This window comes from Acipenser ruthenus, chromosome 5 (genome assembly GCF_902713425.1).
Source record: "Acipenser ruthenus chromosome 5, fAciRut3.2 maternal haplotype, whole genome shotgun sequence".
Lineage (NCBI taxonomy): Eukaryota > Metazoa > Chordata > Actinopteri > Acipenseriformes > Acipenseridae > Acipenser > Acipenser ruthenus.
Window position 1 is genome coordinate 31,282,796 of NC_081193.1, and position 23,717 is coordinate 31,306,512.

At 37.9% G+C, this 23,717-nt stretch overlaps 1 protein-coding gene across 3 annotated transcripts in view; it reads left to right on the plus strand.

Moving 5' to 3' along the window:
- Positions 1-15,502, plus strand: part of LOC117402628 (ribosomal protein S6 kinase alpha-2) — a 100,521-nt gene extending 85,019 nt beyond the window's left edge. For 2 of the 3 annotated variants that reach the window (XM_059023978.1, XM_034003963.2), the window contains 9 exons: positions 1,784-1,914; positions 2,727-2,852; positions 3,618-3,707; positions 4,474-4,632; positions 5,056-5,217; positions 6,254-6,330; positions 10,791-10,908; positions 12,688-12,825; positions 13,455-15,501. In XM_059023978.1, coding sequence (XP_058879961.1) covers positions 1,784-1,914; positions 2,727-2,852; positions 3,618-3,707; positions 4,474-4,632; positions 5,056-5,217; positions 6,254-6,330; positions 10,791-10,908; positions 12,688-12,825; positions 13,455-13,580 — 1,127 coding nt within the window. In that variant the 3' untranslated portion in view covers positions 13,581-15,501. Of the gene's footprint in view, positions 1-1,783; positions 1,915-2,726; positions 2,853-3,617; positions 3,708-4,473; positions 4,633-5,055; positions 5,218-6,253; positions 6,331-10,790; positions 10,909-12,687; positions 12,826-13,454 lie in introns of all 3 variants that reach the window. The other variant, XM_059023977.1, reaches the window with a different exon arrangement.
- The last annotated feature ends 8,215 nt before the right edge of the window (positions 15,503-23,717 follow it).

Here is a 23,717-nt window from a genome sequence, read left to right on the forward strand (position 1 = left end):
CTTACCACAGTTTTTTTTTTTTTTTTTTTTCGTAATGCCTAATTTCATTAATAAACAACACACCACAGTACACACTAAACACATCAGTGTTCTCCTCCACTGAAATGTCTGTATTTCCAGGCGAAATCTCAGCCCTACTGACTTGGGAACTGCCATAGGTCAGCCAGGGTAAGATTTTTTATGAAAAAAGCTTGAATAGATTACACTATAGCTGAACATTGGAATATCAGTTTCTTCTCAGCATCATGTCAGCAAATAAATGGAAGAAGTCACATTTTCTGACACCTGGGCAGCACGTTGCAAAGACTAAAATAAGAGCAGATCAGTGGTACCCCAAGCCTATACTCAGGAGTTTTAAAAAAAACTACTAAAACCTTTTGGAGACAGTTTGTGAAACAGTAATCCTTACAGTGGCTTTTGAAAAGTACCAAATAACAAAAAGAAACCAACAATAACACTGGCATTTGATGAAGTGTAGGTATTAAAAAATTACAAAAAGTTTTTGCAGATTTTGTAGTTAGGTATTGTTTAATCATAGCAACAGCATAATTAAAATATAATCCTGTGGATAGTTACAGAGATCATTTTACAAAACAAGCACACAGTGACAAATTTACCCTAAAGCAAGCAAATAGACTCCTGTTCCCTCAACACTCAACTCGCGCACAGGGAATGCATTAAATATTTTCATGCCTCTCATCCTGCTATTCATCCCTTGGTTATTCAGTGCATTGAAGCCAAGTTTTGTTTCATTGGGGCAAAATAAAAGTAATAACTCCAAAACAGTATGTAGTGCTCCCTGTTAGGCCATGCTGACAGTAAATTGTACTTGTACTATAAGTATCCATCACTTATTCAGTGCCCTCAGTATTTCCATTTTTTATGTCTAAATCACAAGAGGGAGCACTCTGATTTCAGGTTAGAATATGTTTTGTCAAACCTGCTCACTGTTAGAACACCAATAAGCTATTGTATTGGTATGTTGCCCTCAAGAAAGAACATGTTATTTCAGTTATTAATGCAGGCATATTCATTTCTTAATTTACATTTGTCTGGATGAGTATCTCTCGAGGGTAGTGACTTGCACATGGTCCCCTCTATATGTCACAGAGCAGAACTGCTCTGTCATTTCATATTAAAACAAAAGTGTGAATCAGCCTTTCAGACTGGTATAATTACTCATAAAGAAAAGAAATCACTGGATCATTTGAAGTAAACTGCATATTTCATGTGGACAGTAGGAGGTATTCATAAGATATTCACCAAGTTACATCACACTATATAATGAATGTATGTGTAATCCTTCAGTATCACTTTGAAAACCTATGTAACAGACATATAAGTATTCATAGTACTTGTAATGGACAATTCAACATTTCATGTACATTTCTGTGACTTGTAGATGTCATCACTTTTACTGTAAACATTGAGTTCCATTAGAGTAAATAGTTTGATTTTGCAACATTATAATAACAAATATACATTTGACAACAGTGTTATGAATACTTAGATGCAAGTTATGTCGGTTTACGAAGAGAGAAGTAATAGAAGTATTTTTTATTATTATTTTAACATGGTGTTGTTCTTACATTTTTCTTTTACTGTACAATGTTTGTACAACAAAAATTGCATTGAATCACTCTTCAACAGACCTGAAATGATTTCAGCGGTTATTAGAGGTAACACATAACTGACCTCTAAAGTCAATTTACATTTTTGCATTTAGATCAATATTTTTTTTCCATTAGTGCTGCCAATTTTCATTGAGTCATTTTCTCCACAGATTCCCCTGGCGCTCCGCCAAGTGTCAATGATCACCAGCTTTTCAGAGGATTCAGTTTTGTTGCTACTAACCTTGGACAAGAGAGAACCCTGAGCGATAGCCTCCAGAGTCCAGTGCCCCCCATTGTACAGGTACATTAGGGCTGCAGCTACTTGTTGACAACTATCGGTGGGAAAGTTAACAATAGTTTTGTACATTTAGAATGTCCCACTTTTTTTAATCTGTCCTTTTTCCGCAGTTTTTTCACCTTTAAATATTTAAATAGATTGGTACATTGTGATTCATAACCAAAAGAAGAAATAAAAACATTGTCATTTGGTTATCTTGATGAAGAAAAACATTGTGCAGTCTGAAGGAGTAATTGTAATAAACCACATATTGTAAACACATTGTAACTATGTAGGTCAAGATACATTTTTGTTTTTCAATGTCTTCAGGTAATATAAATGTACAGAGGAACCCCTACTAGTTTGTATTGTTGTAAGACTGCAAATTGAAATAAATGGAAAAAATGAATGCAGTTATCTTTTTTGGCAGTCTTTTTCATTACTGAGCTGGTGTTTTGTTTCAGTTAAGAAGCTGTGACCTGGTAGCGTTAGCAATGAGACTCAGAGACCAGAAAGCTGCAGTTTACAGCACTCATGCGCACTTCATTTACAACACAAAAAAAACCAAATATAACCCATGATAAGCTATGCTGATTCACAAGCACAAGTTTGTGTTGTGATACTGTATATTTTGAGAGGATCAGTTGGAATATTTATGTACTGCAGCGATTGCTATGTTGATGTCATATATATATATATATTTTTTCTTGGTTTGGCTTCACGTAATAATTAATCTGGTCACTGGTTTTCTAATTGTGGCATAAACATGATCAGTACAATCACCTATATCTCTCTTCAGCCTAAACATTTCACTCTCCCATTTCCTTGCTCTGTAGCGACTGCACGGGAACAATATTCATTTTAGAGATGGCTATGAAATCAAGGAAGACGTTGGCATTGGAGCCTACTCGGTGTGCAAACGATGTGTTCACAAATCTACTGGAGTGGAATATGCTGTCAAGGTCAGTGCAGTTTCCACTTGATCTCATCTGATTCCATTATGCATGTTTTTCAAAATCAAAGATATATACATGTAGGTCTCACAAGTGCAATTTCCAAGAAGAACACGTTACATCAATCTGCCACATGTTCAAGGTCTTTCATTTACTGATTTGTTTTTATACACAATTTCTGAAAGCTTATCAGCATTTATTAAAAACATAAAACATACCTAATGTATGAAAAGTGGTCATTCACTGCTGTGGTGAGATTTGTGATTCTACAATTGTATTACTTGCATGTGATTTTGAAAACCTCTGCTTTAAGTCACAACTGTTTGCCATGCCTTGTCTTAACTTTAGCCTACTACTTGTGCGACCTACTAAATAAAGACGCAATATATAAAAATCTATATATTGCTTTTTTTGCAAATCTTTAGTTGACATGGTTGGATGCTCATCATGCTACCAAAGCTGGTGTTGGTGATTATTCTGTCATTACTAGCTTTGCAGTTTCCGTGAATGGAAGTATGGATGGTTACATTAATGGAGATGTATAGAAAAGAATGCCAGTGGTTTCACAGGCAAACAAAAAAGGTGCTGTTGTAAAAAAAAAAAAAAGACATTTCGTGTAATTGTCCGTTCTTATTCAATCCGCTAACTCCTTTGCTAGGTTGGAAGTTTAACATATGTTTCCTTAAATTATTATTATTATTATTTTATCCCCCAGTGTACTGTATATCAAATTTGGGAACTGACAAGCACTTAATGATGATGGCTTTGTTTCAGATAATCGATAGGAGTAAGAGAGACCCATCCGAAGAGATTGAGATCCTCTTACGATATGGACAGCACCCAAACATCATTACTTTGAAGGACGTATGTAAATAACTGTCCTCTCTTACTTGTAACACCATTTAGTTTTTAGCTGAGAAACTTGATATATGAAGATGCAAATAACAGAAGTCAGAGGGACCATATATTAGAGCCTACCAGGGCCAAATCCATACCAAAGAACAGATGTCCTACTTGTACCCTAAACTTCTACACAGTATTTTTCTTTAAGATGTTAGGATTTATTTTCCAGCAAGGAAATTCAGTGACATGAACATCGGATTATAGAGATTTCACACAGGAAATAAACAGGGAAGTAATCTGTGTAAGTTTATTAGGCATCATTCTGAAAAACAAGTCCTCAATAAGGATATCACAAAGGGATAACCCTCCACTACCTAGATTATCCCTACAGTATTGTAATCACCCACCAGTCTTTGTTCCTATATTATATACCCTAGAACTTCTGTACTAAAATCCAAATGCAGCTGCAATGAACTATGTAACAATGTCAAAGTCAGGTTAATTATAAGTTCATAAACTGCCACTTTGCATTGATAGTGAACCCTGGAGTTACGATAAAATTGGATTATAGGTAGTTTATAAGTCTTTCTTAATTTTTATAAGTACACATTTGAAATAAAGCCCTCTGTCCACCACAATTTGTGACATGACACAGCTAAGGATTCGTGCTTTATTTTGCTTTGCTCAATTATCTAATAATATACACCACCAGGCATTTGTCTTTATACCTATAAGAACATAGTATCTTGTATATACCATGTTCTTGACTGGTTGCACGGTTCTCCAGGTGTATGATGATGGGAAGTATGTGTACTTGATAATGGAGCTAATGAGAGGAGGAGAACTGTTGGACAGAATCCTACGACAGAAATGTTTCTCCGAAAGAGAAGCCAGTGCAGTGCTCTGCACCATCACAAAAACTGTGGAGTATCTTCACTCACAAGGGGTACATGTACAACTTTAATAAAGTCATCTTATTCTACATACAGGTACATTTAAAACTATCAAAAATATTCAGATTTTTGGTTGAATTTAATGAGGTTGCATTCTGGAAGCCACTTACATTATACATACTATAGGTATTATGAATCTATGGCAATTTCCATTCAAATTGTTGTGTTTGTGGTATTGTAGTAGGGAGTTTTTGTAGGCATTCAATTATTTCTTTTTTACACATCTCATTTATCATTGAAGAGGGTGCTGGTAGGTAATAAGCGGGACATCACATAACTAAAGTTAAAACACACAAGACCAATATTCTATACTGATAAATTGGTATCATAAAAATGTAGCTCTATAAAAACTAAAGGTAGAAAAATACTATTTTGATTATTTATCTATTTATTTATTTAATTTTAATTTATTTAAGGTTGTTCATCGAGACTTGAAGCCCAGCAACATACTGTACGTGGACGAGACTGGAGATCCAGAATCTATAAGAATCTGCGACTTTGGATTTGCCAAACAGTTACGAGCTGAAAATGGGCTACTAATGACGCCTTGTTATACAGCAAACTTTGTGGCCCCAGAGGTGAGAAAAATCTTTGCATAGACCAAACAAGCGCTATAATCATACTAGATTAGTTTAGTAAAAGTAGTGTTCATTATAGTGACAAACTAGAACCCCTATTGTGAAAAGACCAAGTAATAACTTGTGGTTTGGTTGCACAGAAGATACTGTTTAATGGAGAGCTCTTGTGTCAAAAGAAGGAAACAGCAGGTTTACTATTTTCCAATACATTGCAAAGTGCCATCCAGGGATGCATTCTTGCAGAGCTTCGCACATCACTCTGGTCTGGACAGCACGCTCTCTACTCTGAGAAAAACAGTCTTCAGGGGACCTTTTTTGGTGCACCAGGAAATGACGTCAGAAAAAAACTGCAGTTTACTGCAAAGTTTCTTATCCATAGTAAAGTAAAAGGGGGTGTTTGGATGCAAAGGAGATTTATAATGATTGTAATGTTCAAACGGCAAGTAAGAGACTAAACATTACATCCAAGAAAAGGTAAAACATGCACAAATCAAAGATAAGCACAACAAATGTAAACTTTCATACCTATCAATATTCCCTTTAATATTACATTTTACTATTTCTAACTTTCTGGGCTCTAGTTTAACGATCGTAATACCAGCACCCTAAAATATTGATAACCCTGTTATTCCCTCTGAACTCATTTATTGTTTTTTATTGTGTGTAACCTGGGGAAAAAACCCAGCTGGGTCAATATAGAGCATTTAGATCTGCCACAGTTTATCATTAAACTAGACCCCTCTTTATTTATACCTACTAGAGTACAGACATTATTTAAAACAGTTGATATTTAGCATTACTCACACATGTAAATTGGGAGGATTGTAAATGTAGGCCAAAATTTAAGCCAAGACATTCAACAAACTCTAAGCATAGCTTGTTTGAAAGAAGTTAAAGTAAAATAGAGCTCTACTTTAATGGAAAGTTGTATTAAGGTAATATTATATTTGCCTCAGTAACAATGTCCCCTCTTCCAGACGTTATGCTATTGTCTGCCCCGGATATCAGTTCTGCAAATACTTTTGCTCTGTTTTAGGTCCTGAAGAGACAAGGATATGATGCAGCCTGTGACATTTGGAGTCTTGGTATTTTGCTGTACACCATGCTGGCAGGGTAAGCATTTTCTGAGAAAAATAAATAATAATAACACCAACAATAATAATAAATATAGCTGCAAGCAGCAATGACCGGGGACCAAGTGCCAGACCATGTAACCTATGACTGTATTTCCCCTATGGCATAGCACCCCATTGGCCTCTACTCGTCTTTGTACTATATTCTACTATAAATTAATAGTACAATATATGCTGACATTTGATTTGCTTGTGGCCTCCATGTTTGTTGATGCAGCAACTTTACTAACAGAAATCATAGGTCAAAGGTTAATGTTAAGGTAATTTTTGGATAGAGCCCATATGGTTTCCTATAGTGTTCCATAGTCACCATAGCCCTATCTGCACTCCCTAAGCAGTTATAAGCCAGTTTTTGCATTTGAACTTAAGGAGAGGCAAAAGGTCACGGTCAAGGACCTTTTTGGATAAATATATGGGTTACTATCAGTGTTCTATTTTAAACATGACCCTATCTGCACTCTGTAAGGAGTTATAAGCAGGTTTTGCATTTGGCCTTAAGGAGAGGTCAAAGGTCACAGGCATGGACAATTTTGGATAGAACATATATGTGTTCCTATCTGTGTTCCATAGTAACCATGACTATCTTCACTCTGTAAGGAGTTATAAGCTAGTTTTACATTTGACCTTAAGGAGAGGTGAAAGGTCAAGATCAAAGTAATTTTTGTAATAGAGCACACATTAATTCCCATAGGCCTCCACTACTCTGTGAAGATTCATGAGTCTACAACATTCTATCTTAGATAAATACTGTAATATATCCAACTATATGCAGATTGATCATAGCTGAAATCTGATTGGCTCATGACGGCCATGTTTTTTTTTTTTATGTAGCAACTTGCCTTGAACAATCTTCATAGACAACCTTGCCAAGGCTATGTATGCGAAGTTTCGCTTCAATTGGCATAACAGTTTGTCCAGAATTGTCCAAAATTCTTGAAAAATCCAATATTGCCGCCAAAACTATGTGACATAATAATAATAATCTTAACAATAACAATAGGGTTCCAGCAACTTTGTTGCTTGGCCCCCTAATAATAATACCATTTGATATAGGATGTTTCCTAGGGACCGCCCAATGTTAAATATCCAGCCAGTGACCTGACTCTTTAAATCATTTTACTCATTTGTCATTGGAAAGAAGAGATTCAGGCCTTTAAAACGAGGTCCTACTTGCGTATGTCCAGTAGATGACCATATTAGGAGATAGCCTTGAATGCAAGTGTTTTGGAATGTTGCTGCTGGGCTGAAGACAGACCTACCTCAGTGCAGTAAGCAAACATTTTCACACAAAATCAAAAAATAAGAGAAATGGTGACATCAAAGGGACAAGGACCTATTTTCCAATCTTTTTTTTTTTCTTCGTGTATGTGGATCAGATGCACGAGACCAGAGCTGTTTAGGGTTATGTTGCCCTGGTCGACACCTTGCTGGCCATTTAAGCCACAGTGAACAGCCCCATCTTGTGCCACATGATCAGGGTGCCTGTGACAAATAATTTGAATAGAGTTTTTTTTTCTTTCTTTTTGTTTTCTATTGCACATATTCAGTTAATCTTTTTTTTTGGTTGATTTTGGTCCCTATTGTATATATGGCCAAAATTCTTTATTTATCTAATTTGTTCCAAAAAAAATTCCATGTACCCTGCAATACACAATGTTTTCTTTCTAAAAAAGCATCTCTCTTTTTCTGTGGTTTTTGTTATCTGTATTAGGGTGAGTTTCAGACTATTTCACTTTTTTTATGAAAGACTAGTATGTGCACATTTATTTCACATATGACATGTACCTGTAACCTTTATAGTTAAAGAGTTACAGCCACAAATCTAACAACAGTAAAGAACAGGCGAAAATAGCTCAGACCCTAAAGGGTTAACACATTGGGACCTGTTTAACCAGATAGGCTGAGATCTGTGAGATTTATAATACAAATTAAAGTAACTGTAGCTATCAAATGAATCTCAGTGGCATCTTCTGAATCAAAGCATGTTAGTAAATAGGAGAAGCAGCTAATTGGTTATTGACAGAAAAGAAGCTGATAAAAGGGTGGGGCAATTTCACCCTCCAGGTGAAATGACCAAGGAAGTGCAAGATGGTTTAAAAGCAGGGCTTGCAAACAAATCTCTTTAACCTAGAGTCGTACTAGATATGTTTTAAAATGAAAATACATGTTTCCTAAAACATGTGTTTCATTCACAACTGCACATTTCAGACCTATACAATGGATAGATGTGCATGATGTCTATGTATCTAACGGCATTGTTAGCTACAATAACTACAGTATGTCACACTATTTCACTGTGTTGGGGTGGAAGTTGTCCTAAAAATGCAGAGCTCTTTTTTTATTTAGTATTTTTAGTTTCTTGCCAACATTGATATACTCAACATCTGTGTAAACTTATGTTTTCAGTTGGTGTGACCTCTTGTTAAATGTATTGGCTCAGCTACATGACAGCAGGTAGCAACAGCCATCTGGCAAGTAGTGTAATCTTCTGGTTGGAGATGAGCACTTAGAGCCAGGATATCTTGACTCACTGCGTGACTTTGTGGAAGTCCCTTTAGTCCCTTTGGTCTCAGCTGAAATACAGGATATAATTAACAATCTTTACAAGGAGTTGACGAGGTTTACAAGGAATCTTAACAATCTTTACAAGGAGTTTATTAATAATATAGTTAGATCTAGCCAATACTATATGCATAGCACAGAAACCAGGAACATTGCTGAAAATGAAGTGTAGACAGACTTTAGACAGAGGGTAGGAAAACATTTTTATTTTTTATTTTTTTTTACAGAGAGTAGTGAGGGTATGAAATTGGTTACCTAGTAAATGTTGAATTGTTGGGATCCTTTAAGACCCGAATTGACAACGTTTTGAGATCAACCAGCTACTAGGAACCGGACAAGCAATCTTACTATATGTAAATCTGCTTTATCATTGACCTCTTTCCACTATTTTTTAGTGCATTTAGTTTCAATTAAAAATGTACTTCTGTAAAGATTGAATGTCACCATATAACAGGGTTACCACAATAATGCAGGTGCTGTATTTAAAGATTTAATCCCCACCCTATTAATGCTATCTTTAACAACCCTTTGGTTTTTTGTTTGTATTTTATACTGCAATTTGGAATATGATATATTTGAAAGAATGCTATAGATGAAAAGTTGCTGCAGCTTCTTGTTACCTAATCAGTGATTATGTTAACCAGTGAGGTGGTACAATTATTTTAAAGCATTGGTTAGCACTCCTTTTAGATAATGAAAGATCCTAAACAGGTGGAAGTGGAAACTAATGTCCTGACATTGCATATGCTGTAAAAATACATGCATTTAGGAATGTTGGGATTTACTGTAAAATACATTTCTTAATTCAAACAGTTAATCCAACCTCACTAATTAAATAACTGAACTATATGTGAGTAACTTGAAGTTTGCTTCCTTAAGGGACTGGTCAGTGCTGACTGACATACATTTCTGAAACCAGAAGTACAAACTGCTTTCAGTCAGTGAAAATGATCATTGCAGAGTCTAGGGCAGCTGATTCAGACTTTGATTGGGTTCAAACGCAATACACCATCACAGGCCAAGAATACTGTAGTTTTGATGAGTCTTGGCCTGATGATGTTAAAAACTTTGCCCCCGTGCGTATTTCATGTTTTGTTTTATTTTGTATTTGTATGTGTTGTATTATTATTATTTAAATGTACTGTTTTGTATGTAAAAAAAACATAATGTTTTGTTATTATTGTTTACAGCCTGGGTGGGGTTAAAATGCCCCATCCTGATAAAATTGTGAGGATGCGTGGTCAACAGCGGGTGATTATTGACAAACTGGCTGTTGACCACGCATATGAGAAACCCCGTGCCGAATGTGGCAGAGGGATAAACTAGGTAATTAATAGCCAGTTAATCCCTCTGCCACAATATAAAACCCAGCAGCTTTGGCTGAACAGGGAGTGTGTTCTGAGGCGGAACGAGACGTGAGTCGTGAAACAAGAGAGTATATTATTAAAAAGCAACTGCTACCCGTGCTGGGTTACACCAGCACGATACTTGTTTTTTGTCTTTTTTGTGTTGGTCTCCATGCCGTTTTGTTTTGAGTTCAGTGTGTGTTTCTGTTTTGTTTAAACCTTTTATTTTTTATCATTCATACATCAGTGCTGTCTGTGTCTGTCTCCTCCCTGGTCTGACGTCACCCACCAAGGCAATCTGTGACAGCTCCAAAGAAAACATATTGTTAAAATGTCAGGACTAAACCTTCAACAGTTACATATATACAGTACATTGGGTACAGTACAGTACATATACAGTACGTTAACCTAAGCGGTTACTCAATGGTGCAATCTACATTAGTGAAAGGAACATTAATCTATTAATATTGCAGAACAAGTAATTCAATTTGTGTTACTTAACTTTATCTTAAAAGTCTATGTTGGCCACCAGGTTCACACCATTTGCCAATGGACCTGATGACACCCCTGAAGAAATCTTGGCACGCATCGGAAGTGGAATATTTGCTCTTTCTGGAGGAAACTGGGACACTATCTCTGATGCAGCAAAGGTTGTTCTTAATTCTAAAAAACAAATAATACATTCTGATTTCATGCCAATGGGGACTTAATTTGAACGCAGTAGGGATTCAAGGAAATGCATGCACATGGATTAGGAAGTGGTTAACATGTAGAAAACAGAAAGTACTGATTAGAGGAGAAACCTCAAAATGGAGACAGGTAACCAGTGGTGTACCACAGGAATCAGTATTAGGTCCTCTGCTCTTCCTAATCTACATTAATGATTTAGATTCTGGTATAGTAAAAAAACTTTTTAAATTTGCAAACAACACAAAAATAGGAGGAGTGGCAAACACTGTTGCAGCAGCAAAGGTCATTCAAAATGATCTAGACAGCATTCAGAACTGGGCAGACACTTGGCAAATGACATTTAATAGAGAAAAGTGTAAGGTACTGCACACAGGCAATAAAAATGTGCATTATAAATAGCATATGGGAGATACTGAAATTGAAGGAATCCATGAAAAAGACCTAGGAGTTTATGTTGACTCAGAAATGTCTTCATCTAGACAATGTGGGGAAGCTATAAAAAAGGCCAACAAGATGCTCGGATATATTGTGAAAAGCGTTGAATTTAAATCAAGGGAAGTAATGTTAAAACTTTACAATGCATTAGTAAGACCTCACCTAGAATATTGTGTTCAGTTCTGGTCACCTCGTTACAAAAAGGATATTGCTGCTCTAGAAAGAGTGCAAAGAAGAGCGACCAGAATTATCCCGGGTTTAAAAGGCATGTTGTATGCAGACAGGCTAAAATAATTGAATCTATTCAGTCTTGAGCAAAGAAGACTATGCGGTGAACTGATTCAAGCATTCAAAATTCTAAAAGGTATGACAATGTTGACCCAGGGGACTTTTTCGACCTGAAAAAGAAACAAGAACCAGGGGTCACAAATGGAGATTAGATGAAGGGGCATTCAGAACAGAAAATAAGAGGCACTTTTTTACACAGAAAATTGTGAGGGTCTGGAACCAACTCCCCAGTAATGTTGTTGAAGCTGACACCCTGGGATCCTTCAAGAAGCTGCTTGATGAGATTCTGGGATCAATAAGCTACTAACAACCAAACGAGCAAGATGGGCCGAATGGCCTCCTCTCGTTTGTAAACTTTCTTATGTTCTTATGTTGTTAATCAGACACCTGACTGGTGACCAACTTTCCCATACATTTAGTGTAAATCTTGTTACCATGATTGCTCTAAACACCACATTATTAATATCTGATTATGTTGTTAACTAATTTGTGCAATCATTTTTTATCATTACTTTCAGCATAGAAAACAATACTGTATTCTATCCCCACATCAAATCAGTTTAGCTGAGTCCCAGTTTGTTTTATAGAATTAATTTACATAATGTTTGCTTTACCAGTTTGATGCACAGCCTTTACATGCAAACCCCAAGTGGTTTAGAAAGAGTTTGATAGCTGATATTATAAAGTGCTGAAATAAAGTTTCATGCCTTGACGTGTCTGCACGACTGCCTGACTGAATGCTGCTGAATTGTTAATAAGGAATATGGAATATGGTATACAATAATAACTGGCTCTAATTCTTCAGGGATGTTAGGGTGGTGAAATTTGCAATGAATAATTATTCCTAGAATGGTCCATAGCGTCTTCACTTTTGAGACTTGGATAGAGAAGCTGACTTTCTGCTATCGGCCCTCTATAAAAGTATGTTAAATCTTTGCAAATTGTAACTGAAACTGGCTTGCAGGCATGCATAGCTTCTATATAAATAACACAGAGTGGGGTTTGTTTTGTTGCAGGATATTGTATCCAAAATGCTACATGTAGATCCCCATCAGCGGCTAACTGCACCACAAGTACTTCGTCACCCTTGGATAGTGAGCAGAGAGTATCTATCACAGAGTCAACTCATCAGACAAGATGTACAGTTAGTCAAGGTACAGTAAGTCATTAACTAATGATGTTTCACTTCTACTAGTGTATTTATGTGTCTGCCCTACTCATAATATTTATTTGTGTATGACCTATACTTAGTTGCAGTATTTAAGATTATGAGTAAACTGTGTGGCTCCATGCTGCTGTACTGCCAAAAATGAAGCAGTATTCAGAAATATCTTGAAAATGGTCTTCAAGGAAAAAAAAGTTCCTAATCCATGTGAATATACACTGCCTGGCCACTTAGTTAAGACTTGTACCTAATATTGAGTTGGACCACCATTTGCTTTGATCACAGTAAACTACGCATTCGTTCAGCCTTCTAGAGTAATCAAGGAAACCAAGGGAATACCAGGAGAACTTTACCTACCCCAGGGCGATGTCAAATCCAATTGGGTAGACTAAAAAAGGTGCCAGACAGTGTACAATTGGAATAAAGTCTCACACTTCATGGTGGTTCATGGCATTCATTATTGACCTCAGGCAGCATCAAGTTCTTTGCTACTGTACTGCTCAATTCTTTATTAAGCTGCCTAAGACCAATAATCTCATGATACAGCATCAACCATCATCAACAGTTCTGTTCCTATACTGTAATACTATAACTTTTTTTTTTTTTTCTAAACCTCAGGGAGCAATGGCAGCCACATACTTTGCTTTGAACCGTTCACCTCAGGCCCCCAAACTGGAACCAGTTCTCTCTTCCAGCCTGGCCCAACGGAGAGGAATGAAGAGACTCACCTCCACCCGATTATAGCAGATCCTTGTGACAGACATAGAAGTGACCTAACTCTGAATCTTATTTTTAAAGATATCTCTAGTACCTGACATTATATAGACCAGATTTGGGTGACTGACAGTGTCCCTTGTTTCACTTTTGGATGCCTGGCTACTAATGTTGTATCAGATTGCCAACATTCCAAATTGTTTTACAAGGAAGCAAGAAGAACATTACTTATCCAGAAAAAAAACCCACTAATGACAATCACTGAAAGTACAACTTAAAAAACCTGGATGCATTCATGTTACTGTGTCATGCATTAATCTTAATGTAACTTTGTCAAAGCAACAATGGGGCAATTTCCATGGAAAAAGTCTCACCTTTTACTCACTCTATTTTGGGATGGGGGGGGGATTAACCAGAAAAATTCTTGTTCCAAATGTAAATAACCTAATTAATATTAAAATACGAGAGGGTAAATTAAATGTTTTTGTCTGAGTTCCAATTTAGTTTTGCGTGACTGCTCTGTCTTACAACAGTCTTAAACTGGGTTTCCACACATTTTTTAGGTTGTAAAAAAGCTAAGTGCAGCCTGCCTCATTTGCCCACCAACATTTTAAAAAAAAGCACAGGGGAAAAAACAAACAAAACACAGACATAGCATTACACAAATAATAATAATAATAATAATAATAATAATAATAATAATAATAATAATAATAAAAACATTCCATCAGAAAGTGCTGTGGCACTGTGTACTATCCTTGTATTATAGAAGAATAGTACACAGCACTTCCTTATGGAATGTATTATTTGCTAAACATTTTGACTGCATATATATTTACTATAAACCTATTATTATTATTATTATTATTATTATTATTATTATTATTATTATTATTATTAGTCATTTAGCAGATGCTTTTATCCAAAGTGACAAAGACTAGTGTTGATCTATGCAGCTGCTACTGCAGTCACACGTCTTATCTGAAGGATATATACACAAGTACATATATACATGTACAAGTTTTCCTATAGAACCTTAGCTTCAACAAATCAGATCCTTATAGTCTACTAACGGAGCTAAAATACCAGCACTTTAGGTTAATGGTAGAAAATGTATCCAGTCAAAATGTTTAATTCAGCTACGCTAATTTAAGACATATTTTGCTACAAATGTGACTTTTTAGGTACCCAGATGATACTTAAGCTAGTGTACAATGAATTGCATGTTATTGCTAAGGGGGCAGACCAATCTAGGCTAAAGCAATCAACTATCTGATGACTAATGACGAAGATAACAAAAGTAACTGCAAAGGGCTTAGTTATTTATTTATGTACTTATTGCAAAGGGTTTTTTTTATATTTATTTATAGTAGCTTTAGTATTTTTACCTTGCTTATAAAACAACTTAATTATAAAGCACTTTTTATGAGTCAAATGGCAATAATCTGAAACATTGAATAAATGGTGAATGGTCTTTAAACACCTCATACTGTATGCTTTTTTCTCCGTTTGGTCAAAGAAGCTTGCCAAAGTTGCGCGAGGTTATTCAAGCACTTTACCATTGTGAAAATGTGTTGTAATTAACAGCCTGTAGGTAAAGTGTATCTGCAAGGACAACTTTCAGTTAGTATGTCAGGTGCATGTTCACCATTTAGATCTTGTGCATCAATGGACTCATCAGTGTGACCACCAATTCCTTAATCTCCTGCTTGTGATGCTCGGCAACTTTAGCTAAGTATTCACGTCTTAGCTGGGCTGATGAAGGAATCGCTCCACTATTTGCTACACTCTGTCTGAAGAATTTCTGTAACTTTTGGTTGTCCAATTTTTCAAAAGGGATATTTGCACAAACAAACGCCTCTGTCAGGTCAAAATTTAATAAGTGGACTTTTGGAATATGGAAGTCACCATTTTTTGTTTCTTTGCAAGTAAAGCAGTCGCAGTACTGCTCTGGATTTCTGCCGTCAACATTTAGGTCTTGCAAAACAAATAAAATGTGCACGGAAATATGTTATTTTCCGCGATTTTCACAGTTTCGGTAGTGATCTACAATAACGTTGCAGGACGTACAGAAGAGCTTACCTCCATCACTGTGTAAAACTCCTGCTGTATACTGCTTTACGCAGACACATGTTTAGCCTTTTTAGAGACTTTTTCTTGTTTACAGTGTGTAGTATTATAAATCATTAGTCTGAGCCTAAGAAAGCACTTTCATGTTGTAAAGTCAATCAGTGTATTCTTTAAAAACAAAGCTGTATGTCCAAAATATAATCCTTAACATATAGTAGCCTATTTGTCTGTCAAAAACATTTCTGAATTCTAAGCACTTGTCTGCTCTTTAACCAAACGTATAGTTAAAGAATCCTAATTTTCCACGCACAGTACAGTGACAGAATAAAATTACAATTTCAAAATGTATATTACTCGTGTATACACACGTCTCAATGTCAATGGGTCAGCTGCTGTTTACAGAAAGCAAATACAATGGAATAGAAGGATTTTCCATCTTTAGTATCAGTATCATGTTTCATAAAAATTGTAAACAGCTTTTATTTAGAGAGCATACCAGGAATTGCATGAAAACTTCTAACTACATGCATTGTAGTGTGGCTTTGAGGTATATTGAATACTTATGTATTTCCTGATAAACAGTAGTTATGGGGAATTATTCCTTTGCAGCCTTAACACATTTAATTGGCTGGGTTTACATGCGCATGACAATCAACTCTACAGTCATAACTGTGTGACGCTGTCACGCGAATACATCATGAAACAGCAAAAGGACGTCCTTTTGGCAGTGCGACTTTAAGGGCAGGGTCAATGGCTTTCTCACGATAAAAATAGCTGTAAAAACCCATGTAAACCTGAGCAGGAATCGTGCTTGTGGCTCAGGAGATTTCAGCAGTCACGATACAGTTCTTCGGACTTAATCTCACGTAATCTCCAGCAGAAAGGCCATACAAAACATACACACACACACACACACACACACACACACACACACACACACACACACACACACACACACAAATGATTTCCATTACATGAGAGTAGATGTTAAAACTTCATGCTGATTTGAACTCGGATCTCGCCAAGATAAGCACCAACTAAGACGTAGCTTTACAGTAAACTAATGTGATCCATCTGCGTCTCCATCCATTTATGTTTCCTTCTATCTGATAATGTAGATATCCTTCTGCCTGGTGTTGATGGCTAAAGTGTAATGCTGGCTCCAAGGATCAGCTTATTTTGCCTCCCTGGCGCATCAGCACACACAACGGCTGCGATGCTGGCTCCGGGGATCAACCACAGTGAGGTCTCTCCAGAGCATCAGCATGACAACCGTCTGGATTGAGCTAAGTAGGGTACATCTCTGGGGTCTTCAAGTGGGCACCTTCCATCCTCTGTGTTTCGTCGACTTGCCCACGACACCTCAAGAGGGCTCAACAGTGATTATGGCGTCCCAGCATCACCCCCCTCCGTCCCCCACTCAACTCAACCCAGCTTACTTACCCGTACATCAGTGTTTATTTCTTTTTATTGTGCTTGAGATCCCCAACCAGAATCTTTCTGTCTAAACCACAGCCAGTTGCTGCTCCTTTCTGCTGCTTCAGATAAGTTCTTCACCGTGCGATGCAACTCTTGGTCACTGAATCCGACATCTCTGAGAAACCGGGTTGTAGAGTGTGCCACAAATCCTCGACAACCCACCTCCACTGGGTAAATCTGGACTCTCCATCCTTGCTGTTCCGCTTCAGTGACTAGTTGAGCATACCGAAGTTTCTTCCTCTCATACGCCTCATCTACAGCATCCTCCCACAGCACTGTTAACTCTACCAGGTGAACGAGGCGTGCTGATCCAGACCACAAGACAATATCTGGTTGAACGTTAGTGGTGGCAATCTCAGGTGGAAAAATAAGCCGTCGACCAACATCTGCCACCATTTTCCAGTCTCTAGCAGCTTCCAGTTGTCCTGGGAGAGGCTTGGCTTTTTTAACACCTTTTTTTGGCGGTTGCTCTCCTGGGCGGAGGAATGTTGTCTTTTGTGTGTAATGTTTTGATGGAACTGGCGGCAACTTATTGGTCATGTTACGCTTGTCTTCCAATGCTAAGGCCAAACATTGCAGCACCTAGTCATAGCACCAATTAAACTGCCCTTGGCTAAGACCCACCTTACATCCTGTCAAACTGTGCATTAATGTTGCAGGTGATGAACACAAAGGACATGAGGGATCTTCTCCTACTCAGAGGTTTAGGTTATGTAGTGATGGGAGAACATCATATGTTGACCTGATGAGGAAAATGATTCTGCTCTGTTCCATTGTCCTTAGGTCTTGCCAGCCGATCTTGCGCTGTTCCACTCTCTCATCTCATCCATTCTCCCTGCTTGGCCTGGGAAACAGCTTTTATGTACCTCACCCTCTCCTCCTGCTTTTGCACCTCGTTGACTAGCAGCTTCCTCTGTTGAGCTGGGTCTGCCTTGTGCAATGTAGGAGGACCTGAACTGAGACTGAGACCCCCACTTCTATGTTGAACTTGCCCAGTCTTTGCATCTTCCACGGTTTTCTTTGCCACCCACATCCAGTTTTCAACACAGGTGCTGCATCCCTCACAGATCTAAAGTGTGTCCTTTAGATCCCCATCGTACCATCTCCCAAGACTTTTCACTGGCTTCTCAGACACTGTTGGTATTGCCTCACCATTAATGTAAAACCTTTTATCTACTACTTCACCTTTAATTATAGAGATGCTCTTTGATTTAGTGGGCTTGAATTGCATTTGTGCCCATTCAATGTTATTGGTTAATTTGCCCAATAACCGATTAGTGCAGGCTACTGTTGTAGTCATGGTTGTCATATCATCCATGTATGCTCAAATTGGTGGTAGTCGCATTCCAGAAGCCAAGCGCTGTCCTCCCACTACCCATTTTGATGCCCTAATAATTACTTCCATTGCCATGGTAAAAGCCAGTGGATGCCATTATTCCTGCATCCTGCCATTATTCCAACTTCTAGGCATTGCCATGTAGTGCTGAATTCTGAAGTTGAAAAACTAAATTTGCAAATCTTCAAAGTAGGCTTTCACTAAATTTGTTATTGTCATCCGTACACTGAAAAAATAAAATTCTACCCAAAGAAGTTAATGTGGCATTGAACCATATGCATTAGACATATGAAATAGCTGGTTGAATTTGTTGCCAGATCACATTGATGTGTTTTGGGAAACCTGGAATGTCTGCTTTTTGTACTGAAGTGTCAATGAAGCAGTTCTTTATAGGTAAGCTGGCAATCTCTGAGCAATAATGCTGAAGAAAATCTTGCCTTGTATGTTTAATAGGAAAATAGGGCAAAACTGACTGATGCGTATAGAATCTGTTTCTTTTGGTATGAAGACTCCACCTACTCGGCGCCATGCTCTAGGTACAACCTGTTTTTCCCATGCCACTTTCATCAATTTCCACAGGATTTGTAGAACTCCTGAAGCACTCTTGTACACTCTGTACAGAACTCCATTAGGCCCTGGAGATGATGAAGCCCTTGCTTTTTTCACAGCTTGCTCTACTTATTTCCACTTAGGTGCACAGTCCTCCATGTGATATTCTGGTGGATTGATAGGTGGGATGTCTGAAGGAACTGACATAGGCTCCTGCCTTTTTGAATCTGTATGTGTTTCCTCCAAATATCTCTCCAGCTCAAACTTAGATGCTTCACTTAGTGTGCCATTTTCTCACTGGTGAATAACTTCTTTACAAATTTAAATGGGTCTTTATAAAAGTTAGTTCTCGCATGCTCCTTCTTTTTGTAGCGTTTTCGTAGACGCTCAAAATTTGGTCCCAAGTTGAGATACAAAGGGTCATAAAAGAAAAGCTTGCAACATTTATCTTTTATGACCCTTTGTATCTCAACTTGGGACCAAATTTTCTCTGGCACATGGACAGCTATGACAAGCTTAAGCCCTATGGAATCTACATCAACGCACCTATAGATGGCTTCTCCCGATACATCATCTGGCTGGAATCTTACAAAACAAGCAGTGATCCTAAAGTTGTGGCTGGGTACTTCATGGAAACTGTAAAGAAACGTCAAGGTTGCCCAGCACGATTAAGAGTGGATAAAGGTACAGAAAACGTCTGCGTTAAGCAGATGCTTATGTTTATGAAGAGAACGGGACATGATCCGTATGTAGACAAATGTTACTTGGAAAGATCGAGCAACTGCAATCAACAAATCGAACAATGGTGGGGCTTCTTAAGGAAACAAAATTCAGAATACTGGATGCATTTCTTTGTGATGCTGAAAGACATGGGATGTTTCACTGGTGATTTCCTTGATAAGGCCCTTATTCAATTCTGCTTTATGGACCTCATACAGGTAAGATATGGTAATTTAAAAAGGCAATTTATTACAATTAGCATTTGCCAGATGTGGTATGGTGGCTTATGTCCTTTTGTACAACACTAAAAGTGACATTCTAAATAAAATTATACAGAAGTGGGATGAGGGGTTAGACATGGATTTTATGGTTGAAGCTATCTATAGTGTTTTTCTCCAAATAACCGGGCAATCAACCACCGTGTTTCCCAGCCATCTCTGCAAATAATATATATATATATATATATATATATATATATATATATATATATATATATATATATATATATATATATATATGTATTGGAATCAAAAGTAAAAATAACTAATTTTGTGGACCGAACAATAATGTAAATGTCTGAAGCTGTGAAGATCTAGAGCAACTAGATGAAACTGCTTTTTATTAATGCAATTGTCCTTTAAACAAAACAAGGCGAATATAACTTCAGTGTGTTTAATTCACACAACATGTATTTGACTGATGTAGTGGCTCATAAATTGCACCGTGTAACAATCTTTTATTTTTTTTTGGTTCCTGGGTAGTAAGTGTTATTTCCTAATTGCTTATGCCTCAAAAGTATAGAAAATGGCTATTATTCCCCACAAACTTTGCTTTTGTGACCAGGACAGTGATATTTTGAAATTTACCTATTTTCCATCTAACATTCCAGATAGATTCAGTGCTGGGTGAAATAAATGTATTTTTGTAGGACGGTACAGAGGGGAAAAGAGAGCCATGAAGTTCGCTATCCCAAAAATTTGGCGGGAACCCACTGACCACTCAAGCAACTACTACTTCTGCATGGTGGACCCTTCCAAACGTCGGACTGGCAAGAATGCACCTGCTATCACGTATCCGGACTTTCCTTCATCCATCGCCCCGGTGCCACACTGCCATGAGCTCCCTGTACCCACTCCTCCGGAGAGAGAGCAGCCGTCTTTAGAAGAGAGCAGCAAGTCAGAGAGCGAGGAAGACGTTGTAGATCCAGATAATAATTTCAGAGGTGGAGCTGAGGAGAGAGACCCATACTACCCCAACCTTTTTCCAGCTTCTTCACCTGTCAAGATGGGCTCTGCTTCTGCCACAATGTGACCAGTCTGTTCGAGGCAATCGGAATCGCCTGCAACCAGAATGAGTAGCGCCTCTTCATTGACAGCTCATCCAGGAGCCTCAAAGCCGTGCTGCTCCATAATGTTAACAAGTACCCGTCTCTTCCCCTGGCTCACTCGGTGCACCTCAAAGAGGATTACAACAGCATCAAGACCTTGCTGGACGTCTTGAAGTATGATGAGTACGGCTGGGAGGTCATAGGAGACATCAAAATGGTGGCATTCCTGATGGGTCTCCAAGGCGGTTTTACCAAGTTTCCCTGCTATCTTTGCCTTTGGGACAGCAGGGACACCAAGGCGCACTACCACAGGCGGGACTGGCCACAGCGGACCGAGTTCTCTGTGGGGAGGAACAACGTCAAGTGGGAGCCACTGGTGGACCCCCGGAAGGTGCTGATGCCACCACTGCACATCAAATTGGGCCTTATGAAACTATTTGTCAGAGCTCTAGATAAGGAGTCGGCAGCCTTCAAGTACCTTCAAGACTTCTTCCCTAAGCTGTCTGAGGCAAAGGTCAAAGCCGGTGTCTTCGTCGGACCACAGATAAAGAAGATCCTGGAGTGCAATGAATTCCCCAAGAAGCTCACTAGTAAGGAGAAAGCGGCTTGGAACAGCTTTGTCGCAGTGGTTCGGGGCTTCCTGGGCAATCACAAGGCCGAAAACTATGTGGAGCTGGTTCAGACTCTGGTGAAGAACTACGGCACAATGGGCTGTAGGATGTCCCTCAAAGTCCATATCCTTGATGCTCATCTTGATAAATTCAAGGAGAACATGGGAGCTTACTTGGAGGAGCAAGGCGAGCGCTTCCACCAGGATATACTGGACTTTGAACGCCGCTACCAAGGACAGTATAACGAGAACATGATGGGAGACTACATTTGGGGGCTGATTCGTGAAAGTGATTTACAGTATAATCGTAAATCTCGAAAAACTACTCACTTCTAAATCTTTTGTAGTCATTTTTGTATTACTTTAGTATAAATACATGTTAATTTGGATTCATATGTTGTTTTTTTCTGACCTTATGTGAACGAAAAGACACAAATTTGCCTGTTTTCTCATTGGAAATAGGTAAATTTCAAAATATCACTGTCCTGGTCACAAAAGCAAAGTTTGTGGGGAATAATAGCCATTTTCTATAGTTTTGAGGCATAAGCAATTAGGAAATAACACTTACTACCCAGGAACAAAAATTGTGTTACATAGTGTTGTCACTTATACTCATTAAAGTTGAGAATACTTTGACTTAGAATAACTTCATGTAAAGTCGCAGAACAACATGTTTTGAATCGGTTTGAATAACCTTTTTAATGGGGTTCCCTGAAGAACCTTATAATAAAGGTTATTTTCTGAACCTGTGGGTTTGTTTTTGAATGTACATCATAATATATAGAACATAAGAACATAAGAAAGTTTACAAACGAGAGGAGGCCATTCAGCCCATCTTGCTCGTTTTGGTTGTTAGTAGCTTATTGATCCCAGAATCTCATCAAGCAGCTTCTTGAAGGATCCCAGACCATCACAATTCTCTGTGTAAAAAAAGTGCCTCCTATTTTCTGTTCTGAATGCCCCTTTATCTAATCTCCATTTGTGACCCCTGGTCCTTGTTTCTTTTTTCAGGTCAAAGAAGTCCTCTGGGTTGACATTGTCTATACCTTTTAGGATTTTGAATAAGGCATAAAGTACAAGATACTGTACATTAAAAAAAAGGCCACAGGCCCTCTTGAGTTGTCACGGAACTCTGAGGTGGCCTTTTACTATCTGATTTATGTACAGTAGCTTGTATTTATTTATTTATTTTTATAATAATTTGGCGCTGTTGGTTAGTATTTTGGCTTTTTCTTTTGGCTAACATCAGATTCATAACATTTCATGCTGACTTTTGAGTTGTTAAAAGTGCAGTTATGCCCAAAAATGCTCTGGAGGCTGTAATTTAGTGTTTCCTGTGAATAGCCTTTAGGTGGTGCTGCAGCACACTGTGCCTTTGTCGTTGTTTCTCTCTCTCTCTCTCTCTCTCTCTCTCTCTCTCTCTCTCTCTCTCTCTCTCTCTCTCTCTCTCTCTCTTTCTCTCTCTCTCCTGTAGAGTTGTTTCGTTTGCCATGGTCTTGCTATGAAGTTCTGCCTTTCAGCCTCTGACAGAATGGTAAATCGAATAACCTAATAATCTTTCACTGCATTGCCTACTTAAAACCGTCAAACCACTTTGAAACCAGCAAATATTTTAAAAAAAATTCTCATTCCAGTGACGTCAGATCGCGCCTCTAATCAGAAATATTAAGCACGGTCTGTCATCATAATAGTGATCGGTCGTCATCATAGGGATTGCAGGCTAGTACTGATGTCATTAGTAGTCTGTAATCAGAGAATTAAGCACAGGATTTTATAGGGAAATATCGGTTACACTGGTATTATGGTTTAATTTTACAAATGTTATTAAAAAGAAGAATTAATTCAGTAATTATTCACACTGTTCTCATTTAGTTTTCTAATTAATTTTACCCCTTTTATTTTGATTGTACTTGCTTGTTCAAAGACACTATGTCAATACCGATACACTATACATCCCTCCTGTAGGTAAATGTAGGTGATCCATCTGCTAATCGCAAACTACATACCGAGTATTTGATGGTGGGTTTCCATTCTGTAGAAACAGTGTCCTCTGACAAACAAAACAGCGCCATCAGT